This window comes from Haliotis rufescens, unplaced genomic scaffold (genome assembly GCF_023055435.1).
Source record: "Haliotis rufescens isolate VD_foot unplaced genomic scaffold, xgHalRufe1.0.p SCAF_17, whole genome shotgun sequence".
NCBI lineage: Eukaryota > Metazoa > Mollusca > Gastropoda > Lepetellida > Haliotidae > Haliotis > Haliotis rufescens.
In genome coordinates this window covers 26,474,713-26,495,069 of record NW_025963857.1, presented here as the reverse complement: position 1 = coordinate 26,495,069, position 20,357 = coordinate 26,474,713, and the positions used below count along the sequence as shown (strand labels likewise).

The window sequence follows — 20,357 nt, the reverse complement described above, 5'->3', positions numbered from 1 at the left end:
CTATGGAATGACTGCATGCCCTGCTACACTGACAAGGTAAGGATGCCATTTATGGGATGACTCCATGCCCTGCTACACTGACAAGGTAAGGATGCCATTTATGGGATGACTCCATGCCCTGCTACACTGACAAGGTAAGGATGTCATCTGTGGGATGACTGCATGCCCTGCTACACTGACAAGGTAAACATATCAACTGTGGGATGACGCCATGCCCTGCTACACTGACAAGGTAAGGATGTCATCTGTGGGATGACGTCACGCCCTGCTACACTGACAAGTTAGGAATGTCATCTGTGGAATGACGCCATGCCCTGCTACACTAGTAGCAGCATTTATCGTCATATTGTCACTCTGGACAGCATCATTATCGTAGGTAAAACGAGATGAAGTAAAAGAAACATTGTGTCAGAGGCACTGTTGCTGTTCTTCATATATTTTCAACAGTTAATAATGCCAACAAAGACAGACACGTAAATACGTTGTTGTCAGCATTGATATATAATCATTTTCTACATAAACATTGAGAACTAAATACTTACACTTAAATCTTATGAGGAACATATGAAGTCATCATAACGATCAATCTACATTGCAAAGTTTAAATCCCCCAGGCTGGCTGTTTCAGTGGCAAATATTCCTTCTAGAGAATTTAATAGCATGGTGAAATACGTTCAAAATTTACACTATTGCGAACCAAGATTCATACATTTTGTGCCCTATTAGTAACTACAAATGTGTCAACTTTCATTCCATTTTGAGACCCGTTAAGATCCGGGGTAGACTAGGTCTCCTTCAACCCATTCTTGCCGTAATAGGCGACTATGCTTGTCGTAAGAGGCGATTAACGGGATCGGGTGGTCAGGCTCGCTGACTTGGTTGATGCATGTCATCGATCCCAATTGCGTTGATCGATACTCATGATATCAATCACTGGATTGTCTGGTCCAGACTCGATTATTTACAGACCGCCGTCATTTAGCTAGACAATTGCTAAGTTAAACAACAAACCAACCAATCAACCATTCATTCCATTTTGAACAAAAATATCAATGTTATTGCCAGAAATAGCTTTTTCACAACTTGACTGGTTGAGGTGAAAAAACCCAGATAAAAACCTCTTACCAAATTCGGGTGTCATAATGTGGTGGAAACAAGCATACGAAGTTTCATCTTCGTTGGTGCAGTGCTTTCTGAGATGATGTGGGGGGAAATGCATTGTGGGAGAATTTAAGATTATAGCCAAAGAACAAAGGTCAAATCAAGGTCAAAATATTAAATATCGCAAAAGAGGAACATGTGTGTTGAGCCCCACTACCTTATAAACACATACCAAAGTTCATCACGTTTTGAAAACAATTGGCTGAGCTATGACTATAAATAGAGGTTTTATTTAATATGGCTGCTGTGGCGGCCATATTGAAATTCGGATTCGAACCTCTTGAACAAATCGTGTGTCATCATTGGCTGGAACAATCCTGTGACGTTTCAGTTTCATACATGTAGGTTCACTGGTTTCTGAGGAGATGTTTACGACGCACAGCGGACGAAGGACAAGGGGAAAACAGACCACGACAAAAGCTCACTTGACCTTCAGCCGGCGAACAACAAAGCCTTCCTTGTTTCGTTGGTGTTGTTACACACTTTGTCTTCCTACGGGTTGATAACATTTGCAATAGTATTTTGATTTTCCTGTTTTCCATCTTATAATTTCAAATGGTTGGTGGGGTAGCCCAGTGGTTAAAGCATTCGTTCGTCACATCGAAGACCCGGGTTCGATTCCCACGTGGTACAATTTGTGGAGCCCATTTCTGTGTCCCGTTATATTGCTGGAATATTGCTAAAAGCGGCGCTACACTATACTCACCATAATTTCAAAATGTGTACAATTAAATTCTAGGTATCTGAGTGTATGGAGGGGTATATCTACAAACCTAAAAAGTTTGTTTTTTTATCTGACCTCGAACTGTGCAACAGTTCCTAGACCCGTGAAGATCCGGGGTACAATAGGTCTTCAGCAACCCATGCTTGCCGTAAATGGCGACTATGCTGGTCGTAAAAGGCTACTGACGAATCGTGTGGTCAGGCTCGCTAACCTGGTTGATGCATGTCATCGTATCCCAATTGCATGGATTGATGCTCATAACGTCAGTCACTGGTTTGTCTGGTCCAGACTCGATTATTTACAGACCGCCGTCACATAGCTGGAATGTTGCTGAGTGCGGCGTTAAATAACAAACAAGCATAACGTGCATTCACTTCCATCAAGTTACTGCAGGGATACCTCCCACGCAACCCGGGGAAAGATAAATGCCTCACAATCATAGTTATGAGTTAAGGCGTACAACACACACGGATGTATGTGGACACGGTATTATTGAAAATTCCCCCACCAGGGGATAATATTTCTGAAATTAACACCTTAAGCTTATATTTAATCGACTGTTAATCTCATGGTGAATGTACTCAATGTATATTTTTGACACATAGCCAGGGCGTATTTATACCAAACATCCATCTTGACCAACCAATCCCCACTTGTGTCAGGGCTACGGGAGGCCCAGTCGTCTAAGAGGTCACAATTCGCTGTGATCGTGGTTACCCAATCCCGGTTCGCCCAGATTATATTTCTAGGTTTGTCAGCACCATACCCGTGCTCGTGGGTTTCACCGAAGTGGAAAACGTCTGAGACCTGCACCACTTCGGGCTTTCCTCCCACATTAAGCTGACACGCGGTGATATAAGCGGCCATTCACTCACTCCCCACTCAGGCATGGACTGAGTATTTATTTATTTATTTATTTGAAAACAAAATATATAATTTATTTATTTATTTATTTATTTATTTATTTATTTATTTATTTATTTATTTATTTATTTTTTTATTTATTTAAAGAAAAAAAGATTATTAGTGCAAAACCTCTTATAAAACAATCTGAAATTTTAATTTCGGTAGTTTATATTTGGTGCGTTTCTCTATAAACCATAATCACACGTTTGAACATGAATTTATATAGCATTTATAGCCAAAAAAAAGTTCCTTCGTTTCACAACATATCTACTGTGAAGTAAAAGAATACAAAATAACTCTAAAACTAATTAATTACAAGATTCAGGTCATGTGTCGATCATACCTGACGGTCCATAACGTGGCATGTCAAGGCAACGGTACTACGCACTGTATGGTCCCCGAAATATAGCGATGTCGGTCTATAGGGTAAAGTGAGTGAGTGAGTTGGGTTTATAACGCCGCTTTTAACAGTATTCCAGTTATATCGCGGCGTGTCAGCTTAATGTGGGAGGAAAGCCCGAAGTAATGCAGGTCTCAGACCACTTCGTTGAAACCCACGAGCACGGGTATGGTGCTGACAAACCTAGGAACATAATCGGGGCGAACAGGGATTCGAACCCACAATCATAGGTTTCTGCCGTGTCCAAGGGACACAACTCCGCACAGCGAATCCCCCTGAAGATTGGGGAGGGGGAGTAAACGTTATAAAGATAATCCTTAATACCCCTATAAGGTAAAGATTATCCTATAAACGGACCCTCGAGTAGATTGGAAGATTAAAGTCTCGTATTCTCAGGACAGCTGAAAAGGGGATGAGGCTGCTGGGGCTGAGAATGGGAGGAGGGTGAAACGGGGGTGAATGTTTTATAAATCAAACTGAGGAGCAAAAGAAACTATACCTCTCAGTTTATTTTATCATATGTTTGATTTTCAATACAACATATCTTAAGTTAGCGATATTTTATCCAAAAAATGAACTGTAGTGGCGCTTAGTCAGCACATAAAGAATATTCATTGACTTTTATACAAAATGACCCAGCCACAGATTACTTTCAACATTGCAGGAATGACTAATGTTTACAAAGACATAATCACATGAATCAATTTTAACAACAGCTCTTTCAATTACATATAAAAATACTCTCGGTATACTTTCTTTTTCCCCTCAGTATATATGCCCTGGCAACTGTAAGACGATTTTGTGGGATTAATAAGTGATGCGTTGATTATCCCTTACTCCTGATGTTATGTCAAGGGGTTTTGATCACTTTTGCCCTTGCGTCATGAATTACCCTGCCTCTCTACATTTTGCAAAACCTAATAATAAATAATAATAATAATAATAACAATAATAATAATAATAATAATAATAATATATTATTATTATTATTATTATTATTATTTTTATTATTATTATTATTATTATAATCAAATATAAAACGTCCATGCAAGAGAATAACCAGTCTTGACTATCAACAGAAACAAGTTCCATTTGGCGTAAAAGGGCAAATTAAAAGAGCTGTGAAAATTATATGAATGGACCACTGGAAATCAGTGAAGACACCAGGTGTTCGCGAAAACGGTTGGCGTGTATTGCTCTATCGGAAGCACCTGCCATTCACACAATCTGCATAAAAAGGTAACTCTATATTGCCTGACGACGGGTGGGGTGACGCAGTTTTAATGTCTCGACCCAAACATTTCTTTGTTTTTAATTAGTTCACAAAGCAGTAAAGATGTAAAGAGTAAAGATGGTTTGAAAAAATTCTAAGCAAGTTATTGCTTCTCACTTTACAGTTACACAAATATCTTTATATTTTTCATAGCTGACCTTTTTTTAGTAGCATGAACCCAAGAAGTCGGAAAAGAATTTTTAATAATATTTTCTCAAATGTTAAAATTTGATTTGCAATCCAGTGATTGATATCACCATATCCTCTATATCCACACTTCATACTGTAATATATTCATTATGTAATGTGAAATATTATTTGACACGAAATGAAATAATTATTAAAACTTTACACTTTGTGTCAAGGAAATAAGAAAGTTTAAAGGATATTGCAGAAATGATGCATGGATGCTCATAGAGTGAAATAAAGTATTTGTTTGTTTGCTTAAACGTTAAACAATATTCCAGCTGTGTGACGGCGGTCTGTAAATCATCGAGTCTGGACCACACAATCCAGTGATTGATATCCCGTCCCCTCGATCCACGCTTTGAGGTGACAATGACACACGATCTACCAAGTCACCGAGGCTAAACACCCGTGCAGTTAGTCCCCTCATGCAATGGTAGCTAGGTTCCTGGGTTTACCCGGAAGCGCCATGGTTCTGAAAGGAGGTAAGGCCTGCGGGAACCTTTTGAGGGGAGTCTCTCTCTCTGAGATACACCCTACACAACTAACACTGTCCCTGCTTGTTACATCGACATGTACAATGTTGAACCGGGAAGTAGAACTGAACTAGGTCACTCCTCTCTCGTGTTTCTAACCAAAATGGGGCTAATTTCCTTCACGACAAACTAATATGAAAACCTTATTACGATTATCATAATTAGTATCACCAATAATGCAATAAACGTAACCAATGTTGGAAACGATACGACGTTTAAACGTCCATGGCTACATAGAACATAACGACATGAACGAACGCGTCACGCATGGGTAAATAACATAAACATACCTCTATATTCAGGCTTTCCTCCTTCATATAAGATACAAATGATCTCCTTGGTCTCTAGAATGGCTCTTAAGGTAACATTCTCCGGCTTTTTCTTAGAGGGACAAAACACTGTCACCACCACGCCTCGCTCGAGTTTCCGTAAGTTTTTCTCTGATGTGTTTGTGGCATAATACCCCGCCATGGTCCGCTTGATATCCCTCGTGTGCGTATGGCATCAGCCTCCGATCAGTTTTACTGTCCCCCTTGTGCTCTGTTCAGGCCACTTGCTTGGCTGGTGAACCAGTAGGATGTGTATTATTTTACGGTATGTTCGTCGTTGATCTTATCTGAAGGTCAAGGACGGTGTAATATTTAACACGGATGTGAAATTGCAGACTGTCAGCTTTTGGTATGGATAGACACAGGCGGCTTTCATAATATGTATTGTGCACGGTAAGCGAGCCGGCATGTAGAACAGGACGGGTTGTGTGTGTGTGTGTGAGTGTGAGGGGAGGAGGGCGGGGTGGGGGGTTTGGGGGCATTCATTCATTCATTCATTCGTTCGTTCTTCTCTCCATCCTTTTATTCATTCGTTCGTTCGTTCTTCCCTCAATACTTTCATTCATTCATTTATTTGGTTACCGTGACTGTTTTGAGGGGTTTTTTTAAAACGGGGAAGAGTTTGGGGGATGCCAATGCATGTCAGCCCAAAGTCATATCCTGGGTCTCCTGGGATACGGTTGGTGGCCATGAAAGGGGAACGCCCCAATACCCCTAGGTAACGGTAACGCTCCAATATCGACAAGAAACCTGTATAATGAGAGTCACAATCCTCGGCCAGTGCGCCTTTCAAAATCTTGTCAAGCATACGAACCGTCGGTGAAACTCAAGCTCACAGATTGTTCACGGTCCAAACTCGGCTTCGTTCATGTAAGTTAGACTTGCACAAGTCTCTAAGGCAATAATTATTAGTTTAAATCATAATTTCTAGATTATGTAAATAATAAGAGCAAGTTGTCCCTATAAGAGACTGGAGTAACTGAACTGTCCACATATCTAGACTTGCCTTTTAGGAGGATAGAATTGCTTCACATCCATGGACTTATCTTTCAGTACAGCCTTGGAGAAAGGCTACATGTAAGTGAATGGACAGATTTTGCACAGCCAAGACAAACAAAACGTTGCAACCATGACAACCATGACAAACATAACATTACTGAAGCTCCATATGCAATATCTGTCGTGACGACACATGCATGTTTGTCTTCCGTTGTAATCAATATTCCACTCTTCGCATACATTTTGTTTGTATAGGTGTACGGTACGGAAGTGCAAGCTTGAATTGCTCAGCGCCATTATTTAGACGCATTGACTGCCGGCTTGAATGGGTGTGTGAGTGAGTGAGTTGGGTTTAACGCCTCTTTGGACAGTATTTCGGTTTTATCAAGCTTGATGCTGAAGAAAACCCGTGTCGCTGCTCTAAGGTGAAGTGGTGAAATGGGGCCTAATGTCGCGTTCAAGATTATTGCACGTGTGCCTGCGTACGTCTGTGTGCGTGCGTTCACGCGCGCCTGTGTGTGTCGTAAGAGGCGACTAACGGGATCGGGTGATCAGGCTCGCTGACTTGCAATTGGTTGATGCTTGTCATACATACGTCAGTCACTCGTATGTCTGGTCCAGGCTCGATTATTTACTGACCGCTTTCATGTCGCTGGAATATTGCTGAGTGCGGCGTTAAACAACAAACAAAGAAACAAACAAAACAAAACATCGGGGACAATGTATCTAAGATGTTATAGATTTTATTATAATTCACATTGAAGGCGGGCTGTTTGCAGTCTTCTATGCGAGATGAGTGAGTGGGTTGGGTTCAGCGCCGTATTTCACAGTTTTCCAGTGATATCACGGCGTGTCATCTTAATGTGGGAGGAAAACCCGATGCGGCGAGATGAACAGGATATTAAATTCATACAAACTGTTCTAAGCCGTGTTATTCACAACTTACTGCACAAGTGCTATGTGTTTGGAATTTCAGCCAAGTAAGCGTATATCTGGGTTTACTGTTATTCACAGGGGCCAATTCCTGGCGAAAAAGAAGCAGTTTCCGAAAATAATCCATTACCGACGAAATACTATTTAAGCCCTCTCTGGCAATTGTAAATAAAATGACAAGAAATATGACTGAAAAACGATTAAATTGATTAATGAACTAAATGATTTAGAGAATCTCGTGGTATTAATCGTATTTCGCATTTCAGCATCACACAAAATACATATTAGTTATTGTATTAGTTCATTTAATGTAGTTTCAGCTGTTGACATATAGAAATATTACATTGAAATCCACTACATCTCATAACATTTGAAACCTTAAGTGTCGTGTGAACTTCCTTGTTTTATTTGAACACTACATGACATGTGAGCCAATCCTATCCTCCGTTGTGTCACATGAACCAATCGTCTTCCGCGTACCATATTACCGTGAGAGATCAGAGCTTTCAACACCGCGCCCCTATCTTTAATCTAAGTACATCAGGCGAGCGACTTCTCAGAAATGGAAGTTTACGGGGATATAAGTTGCTTAACGACTCCTTTGTGTACTTTGGTGCATGATATCCTTGACTGAACGTTAGATTTGGCCCATTTGGAGAGCGTAACGACACGCGTTTTTATAATTGACGATTCAAGTATAGTTTGTATTTTCTGTGAAATATGATAAGAGGTGTTTGATGATTACCCGCTGACGTTCGCTCACTCACTTTTTCACTCACTCGGTGACTCGTTCACTCACTCACTCACCTACTCACTCACTCAACTACTCACTCACTCACACACTCGGTCACTCACTCACTCGGTCCGTCACTCACCCACTCACTCACTCACTCGGTCACTCACTCACTCACTCACTCGGTCACTCACCTTCTCGGTGGGTCACTCACTCACTCGTTCACTCACTCACTCACTCACATACTTGGTCACTTACTCAACTACTCACCCACTCACTCACTCGTTCACTCACTCACTCACATACTTGGTCACTTACTCAACTACTCACCCACTCACTCACTCGTTCACTCACTCACTCACATACTTGGTCACTTACTCAACTACTCACCCACTCACTCACTCGTTCACTCACTCACTCACATACTTGGTCACTTACTCAACTACTCACCCACTCACTCACTCGTTCACTCACTCACTCACTCACATACTTGGTCACTTACTCAACTACTCACCCACTCACTCACTCGTTCACTCACTCACTCACATACTTGGTCACTTACTCAACTACTCACCCACTCACTCACTCGTTCACTCACTCACTCACATACTTGGTCACTTACTCAACTACTCACCCACTCACTCACTTGTTCACTCACTCACTCACATACTTGGTCACTTACTCAACTACTCACCCACTCACTCACTCGTTCACTCACTCACTCACATACTTGGTCACTTACTCAACTACTCACCCACTCACTCACTCGTTCACTCACTCACTCACATACTTGGTCACTTACTCAACTACTCACCCACTCACTCACTCGTTCACTGACTCACTCACATACTTGGTCACTTACTCAACTACTCACCCACTCACTCACTCGTTCACTCACTCACTCACATACTTGGTCACTTACTCAACTACTCACCCACTCACTCACTCGTTCACTCACTCACTTACTTGGTCACTTACTCAACTACTCACTCACTCACTCACTCGTTCACTCACTCACTTACTTGGTCACTTACTCAACTACTCACCCACTCACTCACTCGTTCACTCACTCACTCACATACTTGGTCACTTACTCAACTACTCACCCACTCACTCACTCGTTCACTCACTCACTTACTTGGTCACTTACTCAACTACTCACCCACTCACTCACTCGTTCACTCACTCACTTACTTGGTCACTTACTCAACTACTCACCCACTCACTCACTCGTTCACTCACTCACTCACATACTTGGTCACTTACTCAACTACTCACCCACTCACTCACTCGTTCACTCACTCACTTACTTGGTCACTTACTCAACTACTCACTCACTCACTCACTCGTTCACTCACTCACTTACTTGGTCACTTACTCAACTACTCACCCACTCACTCACTCGTTCACTCACTCACTCACATACTTGGTCACTTACTCAACTACTCACCCACTCACTCACTCGTTCACTCACTCACTCACATACTTGGTCACTTACTCAACTACTCACCCACTCACTCACTCGTTCACTCACTCACTCACATACTTGGTCACTTACTCAACTACTCACCCACTCACTCACTCGTTCACTCACTCACTTACTTGGTCACTTACTCAACTACTCACTCACTCACTCACTCGTTCACTCACTCACTTACTTGGTCACTTACTCAACTACTCACCCACTCACTCACTCGTTCACTCACTCACTCACATACTTGGTCACTTACTCAACTACTCACCCACTCACTAACTCGTTCACTCACTCACTTACTTGGTCACTTACTCAACTACTCACCCACTCACTCACTCGTTCACTCACTCACTTACTTGGTCACTTACTCAACTACTCACCCACTCACTCACTCGTTCACTCACTCACTTACTTGGTCACTTACTCAACTACTCACCCACTCACTCACTCGTTCACTCACTCACTTACTTGGTCACTTACTCAACTACTCACTCACTCACTCACTCGTTCACTCACTCACTCACTTACTTGGTCACTTACTCAACTACTCACCCACTCACTCACTCGTTCACTCACTCACTTACTTGGTCACTTACTCAACTACTCACCCACTCACTCACTCGTTCACTCACTCACTTACTTGGTCACTTACTCAACTACTCACCCACTCACTCACTCGTTCACTCACTCACTCACATACTTGGTCACTTACTCAACTACTCACCCACTCACTCACTCGTTCACTCACTCACTTACTTGGTCACTTACTCAACTACTCACTCACTCACTCACTCACTCGTTCACTCACTCACTTACTTGGTCACTTACTCAACTACTCACCCACTCACTCACTCGTTCACTCACTCACTCACATACTTGGTCACTTACTCAACTACTCACCCACTCACTCACTCGTTCACTCACTCACTCACATACTTGGTCACTTACTCAACTACTCACCCACTCACTCACTCGTTCACTCACTCACTCACATACTTGGTCACTTACTCAACTACTCACCCACTCACTCACTCGTTCACTCACTCACTTACTTGGTCACTTACTCAACTACTCACTCACTCACTCGTTCACTCACTCACTTACTTGGTCACTTACTCAACTACTCACCCACTCACTCACTCGTTCACTCACTCACTCACATACTTGGTCACTTACTCAACTACTCACCCACTCACTAACTCGTTCACTCACTCACTTACTTGGTCACTTACTCAACTACTCACCCACTCACTCACTCGTTCACTCACTCACTTACTTGGTCACTTACTCAACTACTCACCCACTCACTCACTCGTTCACTCACTCACTTACTTGGTCACTTACTCATCTACTCACCCACTCACTCACTCGTTCACTCACCCACTTACTTGGTCACTTACTCAACTACTCACTCACTCACTCACTCGTTCACTCACTCACTCACTTACTTGGTCACTTACTCAACTACTCACCCACTCACTCACTCGTTCACTCACTCACTTACTTGGTCACTTACTCAACTACTCACCCACTCACTCACTCGTTCACTCACTCACTCACTCACATACTTGGTCACTTACTCAACTACTCACCCACTCACTCACTCGTTCACTCACTCACATACTTGGTCACTTACTCAACTACTCACCCACTCACTCACTCGTTCACTCACTCACATACTTGGTCACTTACTCAACTACTCACCCACTCACTCACTCGTTCACTCACTCACATACTTGGTCACTTACTCAACTACTCACCCACTCACTCACTCGTTCACTCACTCACATACTTGGTCACTTACTCAACTACTCACCCACTCACTCACTCGTTCACTCACTCACTTACTTGGTCACTTACTCAACTACTCACCCACTCACTCACTCGTTCACTCACTCACTTACTTGGTCACTTACTCAACTACTCACTCACTCACTCACTCACTCACTCACAAATTGTGTTTTTTTTTAGACCGCACGACAAATTGGGTATTTTACATTTTCCTAAGAACGAACCCGGATGTATAATGCGAGCATCTGTGTGCGTCTTATTCTCGAAAAGCGTTGATATTTCACCAGCTACACTATTATCAGAAGTTGTAGAAATGTGACCAGGAACTTCTTCTCAAGGATATGCTCACCCAACACAAATCTGCCTAAGATATAGCACGTCCCTCGCGAAGATCCTCAACGCCAAGTTGAGGATACTGCGCCAGCCCAATAACGGGTCATCCATCGTGAAAACGGTTGGAAAATTTGGTTTTACCAAATTCCTTTGTCTTAATGGTCGTGAGAGCAATAACCTGTGTATATAGAGCGCCTCCGTGGTTTAGTGGTAGAGCGTCCGCCCGGAGAGCGGAAGGTCCGGTGTCCAGACGTGTGATATCAAAAGACGTTAAAAGATGGTACTTGTTGCTACCCTGCCTAGCGCTCGGCATTAAGGGGTTAAAACAAGGAATGGTCGGCTTGGAGTCAGTATACTGTGACTGAGTGGGGTATTCATATTAAACCGCATCATGGTATCTCAGTGGGAAACACAATAAAATCGGTATAAGTCCGGACTAGTACAGGCACACACACACACACACACACACACACACACACACGCACGCACGCACGCACGCACGCACGCACGCACGCACGCACGCACGCACACACGCACACACGCACGCACACACACACGCACACACACGCACACACACGCACACACGCACACACACTAGTGCAATACTCTTGTACGCGACGTTAAACCCCATTTCACCTCACCTCATCTGTGTATAAAGTTCTGGAAAAAGAACGTTTTTTTATATGCATTCCACCATCATCGTTTTCTATCTACAAAAAAGCATTGTCATTTGTGGCACTGGGCGCTTATTGGTATTCTACCTTGGAGAAATCATTCCGAAAGTAGAATCAATAGATCGTAGTGATTTCTTCAACTTAAACCATGTTATGGTTGATGCATAAGCTCTCTATAATTTTGTACAATGACCTTTAGTTGCGTCAATTTTACTTGTTTAGAATGCATATACAGAATGACCAGAGACTTCCCATCTTTCGAGGCAAGTGAGTTAACTGACTAAAAGTAAACAGGACTTTTAAAGTCAGTTAACTCTCTTGCCTCGGGCAGATGGAGACTTCCTGGCTCATAATCAGCTGCAAGAACAAAGGCGTGACGTCATCATCTAAGTTAATTTGGAAAGACAAGGAAGTGATTCCGATGTCAGTTTTCTGTGTCTGAGTGTGGTATTCATGTTAAACTACGCTATATCTCGGTGGGCTAGCACTATAAAACTGCATTAGTCCGGTCTACAAGCAGCCACACACACACATACACGCACGCATACACGCACGCGCGCGCGCACACACACACACACACACACACACGTCGCTATAAAAGTGCTACAATCTTGGACGCGACGTTAAACCCCATTTCACCTACCCTTCACAGAGTGATGGAAACTGATTGGAATATGTGTGATGTGATTACTTACACATGTAGACCCGTGAAGATTCCGGGGTAGAATAGGTCTTCAGCAATCCATGCTTGCCGTAAAAGGTGACTAACGGGATCGGGTGGTCAGGCTCGCTGACTTGGTTGATGCATGACATCATTCCCAATTGCGTGGATCGATGCTCATGATATCAATCCCTGGATTGTCTGGTCAAGACTCGATTATTTACAGACCGCCGTCATATAGCTGGAATATTGCTGAGTGCGGCGTTAAACAACAAACCAACAACAACCAACAACAACTTAAACTTGTACTGACATTGTGATGTTCTTTCGGTTTGTTTTTTATTGTTCCACTGACGTGACACCCTCATATCCAGTGCATCATATCTTAATTCCAGTATGATAACATATTTATATAGATTTATAATTATAGACTTGAGATATAACAGACACTAGATAAGTATGACAAACGATAGAAACACTTATAACAGACCGTGGTCTCGGTTCGCCCCGATTATGTTTCTAGGTTTGTCAGCACCATACCCGTGCTCGTGGGTTTCAACGAAGTGGTAAACGTCCGAGACCTGCATCACTTCGGGCTTTCCTCCCACATTAAGCGTCGATAAAAGCGGCGTTAAACCCAACTCTCTCTCTCTCTCTCTCTCTCTCTCTCTCTCTCTCTCTCTCAGCAATCCATTTAATTTTAATAAACTAAAGTGGCGCCTATATATGATTATTTGTATTGTCGACGTACATAAATAAGGCAGCTTTGTATTTATGTGGTCCAAAATCAACCTAAGATCTACTTCCTCCCTTCCTGTGGCGCCTTAGATAACACGTACCCCAATATCGTATAAATATAATATAGATATAACGTAGAAATAATATATATCTAAAACTGGTAACTGACATTAAAATCACATCAAAGAATTTCATATGTCCTACTCGGTTAATCGATACTTGAAAGAATAGGACTTGCGGTTATAGAAGTCCCAACAAAGACACCTACCCAGCCTACTCGACGCCACCCTAACCCTGACCCCACAGCAGGACGGTATCATCAAATTACACTGCCGGACAAAATAACGTATACACATGAAAAGGGTTTGACCAAATAATTACAGACGTCAATAGGCTGAAAACAGTCGCCGAAACACGGCAAACTTAAAGTCCAACACACTACTATCATATCCGTATCAAAAACATCACCATCGAATAACCATTTCTTGTTTGTTTCAATTTTAGCCACCATCAAACATGGGTGTATACTTTCTTTTGCCCGGCAGGATACTTGAGCAAACATTATTCCCTAACATTCAATCAATGCAGAGAATATGGCCGTGAGCTGTAATGTGAGCCTGTAGTATTCGTACATATACGTTGTGAGGGCAGCTAGCCAGTGCTCTCTGTCAGGGTAATGCAATGCATCTTTATAATCGTTATCGTGTGTGTTGACAACTTGACTCTCTCTCTCTCTCTCTCTCTCTCTCTCTCTCTCTCTCTCTCTTATTTTAAAGATCTAGGGAAGTTTAAGAATGTGTACCTCTCAGTCATATTCTTAATTAAGGAATTGAAGTCTTAAACTTTTGTAAAGAAAGCATTAGTTGAGATAATATTTTTCAACGTTTTATAAACGTTTTACGCTCGTACGACTGGACCAGACAAACCACATTCAGTCTTTGTCCTAACGCGCGATGAGGGGTGCCGTGATATAACTGGAATACTGTTCAAAGCGGCGTTAAACCCATCTCACTCACTCGCGAGACAAGCTCCTCAAAACGAAGGGCGGACAACTGCGAATACAAGTGATTCAGGGGCACCTCAAATAAGTATATTCTCAAATAAGTATATTTTTATATGTTATGCACTGGGACGGTTTAATGCTAATCTTCCGATAAAAAGACACGATTAAATAATTCTTGCATGTGTGTGCTTATACACCTTGATATTTTATTCATTGCCTTAAAAAATTATCAGGTTATATACAAAACACAACAGTCTATACTTAGCAGAAATGTGCCTCACCCAGCAGGGAATGGCTACCCGGTATGTGAGATTGATGTAAAAACCTAGCGCCCTTGGGTTGTATACTTTCCAGGGAGTTGAGAATGATAGCTGGAATGTAAACGTATACACTGGTCGGGGAACAAATAAAACCGCATTTGAGCAGATACTAGTACCTGGGTATCTGCGGTATACAAATGTACACTAATATTATATAATACTATAGTAGTTGGTTGTGTCCAGCTATAATTGATAATCCTCGTCATGAGATAAGACATACTGGACAAGCACAGGCGACAAACCAAAGAAACCGAAGAAATGGCTGCTCTCCTTCACTGTCGAATAGACCCGTGAAGATTCCAGGGTAGAATAGGTCTTCAGCAACCCATGCTTGCCGTAAAAGGTGACTATGCTTGTCGTAAAAGGCGACTAACGGGATCGGGTGGTCAGGCTTGCTGACTTGGTTGATGCATGCCATCCATGGTCCAGACTCGATTATTTACAGACCGTCGTCATATAGCTGGAATATTGCTGAGTGCGGCATTAAACAACAAACCAACCAACCAAATCACTGTCGAATTTGCGTGTCACTAGGGCGCCATCTTGTCCCCATGGGTAGCGGTATCCAAGGACTTTACAGTCACGTGTTACGTTAAAACCTCGATTGGAAAAGGCACAAAGTCCTCTTGCAAAATAAACTTCCAAAATGTGATTCCAAAATCACATATCGTTTGTACTTAGTGTATTGACAGTTACCAATGGTTATTATCTAATGGATGATGGATGTGTTGGTTTTTTTTCAAATCTCAAGCCAATTGAACAAGGGGGATTGATTTGTCTTGTTCGCAAATAAAGCTCTTCAAATGTTCAATATTGATTTGGGTAGGAATCACACTGATAATCCCAACAGAGATCAAATGTTTGGATTACGTGGAGTCAACATTATGATAACAGGTGTCAACCGGGTGAGCGAAAATCCTTTAATCAACGCCTGCACTGGATAACACAAGAAGATGAAACGTGACACCGAAAGAAAGAACACCTGCCTTGGGTAAATGCCCGGTCAAATATATTATATGAAGGGGATTGTATTAAGAGATTTTTTAACGGTCATTATTAAGGTGCTTTGGGTGAAGGTCGGGAAATAGGAATATATGTCTGAAATGAAACATGTTCTTTTGTCCCCTTCTTCCCAAGGCAAGGGAGTTAACTGACCATGAAACATGACTTTCAACGTGCAGATTTCGGTCGACTGCAAGTTTGCAAAGGATGTGTACCGTCAACTGGGAGTCAGATACATGTATATACAAATCTTTTCAGGTTTTTAATCATTGAGCTCACGTGATTTGATGCACTTCGCGAGGTAAGACCCGTTATAGTACAATATAGATCTCGATCATCGATGGGCGCCGCCATTTTGTTTGAAGCAAATGCAAGTGATATGAAAGGTGGAAACTGATTGTCAATAGGAGGGGCATAGAAAGGACATAACTCTTAATAGCCACTGGTGACGCTACGATCGATCCCAGAAATTGCAGCCTAGATCGAATTTTTAGAGTCAGTTAACTCCCTTGCCTCGGGAAGATGTTTTGTCCCAAAATTGAACGTTAAATCAGTTCCCTTAAAGAAAACCCTGTTGCCTTGAAAAAAATCTCCGGTCGTTTATTCGAGGATTAACGGCAGCTTATTTCTCATGATGTGGCCGAATATCGTATCCTTTGGTAATAGCTGCAAGATCCCACCCTCGATTTTCCGGTGTAATATATTCGTCACCCTAGCCTCGTTTTGGAAGTGACTCACCATCCCCTTTCATTCAATGGGCGTCCTTTTTGTTCCAAAGGGCAATAACGCTCCTTTTGAAATGATACAAGCGACGGTCCAACCTGTCGCTTCCGGTCTGGTTCCCGGCTCAATGCGCGCCGCGATAACTTGTGACATGTAGAGACGGAGCCAAGCTAAAACGTGACCCTGTTGCACCTTAGCACAGTTATTTGATAGGACGGATAACTTTAGCAATGTGTCATTCGAGTCGGACTCAAAAAGTAGCAAATGCTATAGTAGCAATGGGTGCATGGTATTTGTCGTAACAGAATGGAGATAAAATACCCTCGATTATCGAGGATGCAAGACCCATCTGCATGTCTCCCATTGAAACTGATGTCACCCTTTCAATCTCGCCTATAACTAACTCTGCATATTGCGTAGATCGTTGCTCACGATGTCAATCATTGGATTGTCTGGTCAAGACTTGGTTATTCACAGACATATAGCTGTCATATGGTTGGAGTGGGTGAGTGAGTATGGTTTTATGCCACTTTTAGCAATATTCCAGCAATGTCACGCTTCACACAATGAACCCATGTCGGGAAGCAAACCCGGGCCTTCGGCGTGACGAACGAACGCTTTAACCACTAGGCTACCCCGACGCCCCCATATGGCTGTAATATTACGGCGTTAAACAACAAAGAAAACAAACCCTTGCACTGAACGTCTCTCGCTCATGACCTTAATATCAACTACCAATCAAAATATGTACAACCCTTCGGCACAGATCTTCATTATTGGGATTTCGTATTCACGGAATTTTGCAGGAATTTTTCTGTGTGAAAAGATAGGAGAGCGGATGGCCTGATGTTATCAGGCGGTCCTAGCTGAAAATGAGGCGTTCACAACAGTGAGTGAGTTGTATTTTACGCCGTCTTTAGCAACATTCCAGCATTATCACGGCGGGGGACACCAGAAATGGGCTTCACCCATTGTACCCATATCGGAATTCGAACCCGGGTCATCGGCGTGACGAGCGAACGCTTTAGTTTGGTTGTGAAGCGTAAAGCTTACGATAAATGAAATTGCTGTCCCATAAGATATTTTACGTGCGCACCAACACTCAAGCGAACAATTCTTGTTTGCCTGGTCGTTTGATGGTTATTCCCATTAATTAATTAATTTATATCAGCTTCATAAGAAAGATAAGGGTTGGCGGGGAGGCATGAGATTTAGTCACATGGTTAAACTGTATTTTTGTACGTCAAAGGGGCACGGTCGGCCCAGTCGTCTAAGGCGCCGCGATTCGCTGTGCCGAGTTGCGTCCCTTGGGCACGCCAGAAACCTATGATTGTGGGTTCGAATCCCGGTTCGCCCCGATTATGTTTCTAGGTTTGTCAGCACCATACCCGTGCTCGTGGGTTTCACCGAGGGGGTAAACGTCTGAGACCTGCATCACTTCGGGCTTTCCTCCCACATTAAGCTGACACGCCGTGATATGACTGGAATACTGTTAAAAGCGGCGTTAAACCCAACTCACTCACTCACTCACTCACTCACTCACGCATAACTTTGTTTTGATAGCACTGTAGACGAAAGTGGGCGCCCCCAATCCAGCTACTCTGGTCGGTTATTAATGTAACCTAGTCTGGCCCGTGCATCTCATGTCTAGATCATAGACTAAGACGGGAAAATGAAATAAAAACAGCTCTATTAAACAGTCTATACCCAGCAGCAGTACTTCTGGACTTAAGCCAAGCTTTCGACATGGTATGGCAAGACGGACTCCTCACCAAACGAGCACCAAATTGAGTAGAGTGAGTGAGTATGGTTTTACGCCGCTTTGAGCATTATTCCAGCAATATCACGGCGGGGGACAACAGAAATACGCTTCACACATTGTACCCATGTCGGGTATTGAACCTGGGTCTTCGGCGTGACGAGCGAACGCTTTAACCACTAGGCTACCCGACCGCCCCAAATGGAGTAGAAGGGAACATGGGAAACTTCATCATGTTCATAGACAGCTTCCTGAAAGACAGGTCGCTATCAGTTAAAACAGGGAACAATCAATGGGATCCTATGTCACTCGGCAACGGCATGCCACAAACATGACAAGGCAGCATTATAAGACCAAACCTGTTTAAAATCAATGATCTATTTGATCCCGTCAGCTCTCCTACCCAAACTTCTAAATTCGTTGATGACGGAGCAATATGGGTAAAACACAGTGATATTTCACAAATCCGAAAAAACTCCAGTGAGCCGTGGACGGAGTAAATCAATGGCGCAAAAAACAACATAATGATTGTGTTTAAAACACATACACCAACACTATATTATCACAGACAATTGGAGACAAAATTTGAAATGCACGAATATCCTATACAATTACCCATAAACCCCCATGTACCCACAGACGTTTTACAGAACTATTACAAACAGACCAATAAGTGACAGTTCCTTTCAAGTGCAAAAACTGTGGGGGTTCTATTCAAAAGCTCGAGGAAGATGCTATAATACCCCATCTCTCCAAAAAAGGCAAACCAATCAAATTCGAAAACTCAGCAAAAGTTTCTAGGCGTGATCCTAGATCAACACCATATAGACTATGTTAAAAACAGCTGTCATAAAGATCTGAACGTATTGCAGGCAATTTCAGGCACATCGTGGGGTACCTCTAGAGACACTCAGCTGGATCTCTACATATCACTTATCAGATCAAAAATAGGGGCGGTCGGGTAGCCTAGTGGTTAAAGCGTTCGCTCGACACGCCGAAGACCCGGGTTCGATTCCCGACATAGGTACAATGTGTGAAGCCCATTTCTGGTGTCCCCCGCCGTTATATTGCTGGAATATTGCTAAAAGCGGCGTAAAACCATACTCACTCACTCACTCACTCAAAAATAGACTATGGTTGTGAGGCCTTTCACTCAGCATCAAATACTGTCGTGAGCCTCCTCGACAGAATACAATACAAATCCCTAACGCAGGTGAGGCAACAGGTACCTCGATCGATCACTAGGACACAGGAGAACTCCCATTGAAACTAAGAAGAGAGCAGGCAATATTATCCCTCTGGGGACGAACATCAAACCCTTTGGTGAAAAAGATTTGGCAAAACTAAAACACACGACATGAAGCCATAGCTCGGGAAAATCCCTCAATGAAACAATCTGGGATATTGGTACGTGAACTCGTCCGAAGTCACAATTATGATAACACTGATCAGCCACCAGAAAGTCACCATAAGGGTTACACCCTCCCTGGACTTTAAACACTCCCAAATTTGACACTGGTTTCACATCAGAAGTCACTGAAAAGGAAAACCCCACCCAACTACGATCAGTAGCTATCACATAAAAAGTCAAACGTCCTGGGACAGCTGGGCCCATATATACACTGGTGGGTCCAAGAATCCTATCAGCAACACTGTTGGTTACGGGATCCATATCCACAGCTCCAAACCCCAAGCACAT

At 42.7% G+C, this 20,357-nt stretch overlaps 1 protein-coding gene across 2 annotated transcripts in view; it reads right to left on the bottom strand.

Moving 5' to 3' along the window:
- The window catches only part of LOC124138588 (1-phosphatidylinositol 4,5-bisphosphate phosphodiesterase gamma-1-like), a 74,137-nt gene extending 68,245 nt beyond the window's left edge, over nucleotides 1-5,892 (bottom strand). Inside the window, exon 1 of one of the 2 annotated variants that reach the window (XM_048397816.1) lies at nucleotides 5,477-5,892. In XM_048397816.1, the coding sequence (XP_048253773.1) occupies nucleotides 5,477-5,657 (181 nt within the window). In that variant the 5' untranslated portion in view covers nucleotides 5,658-5,892. The remainder of the gene's footprint in view (nucleotides 1-5,476) is intronic. The other variant, XM_048397817.1, reaches the window with a different exon arrangement.
- Between the last annotated feature and the right edge of the window lie 14,465 nt (nucleotides 5,893-20,357).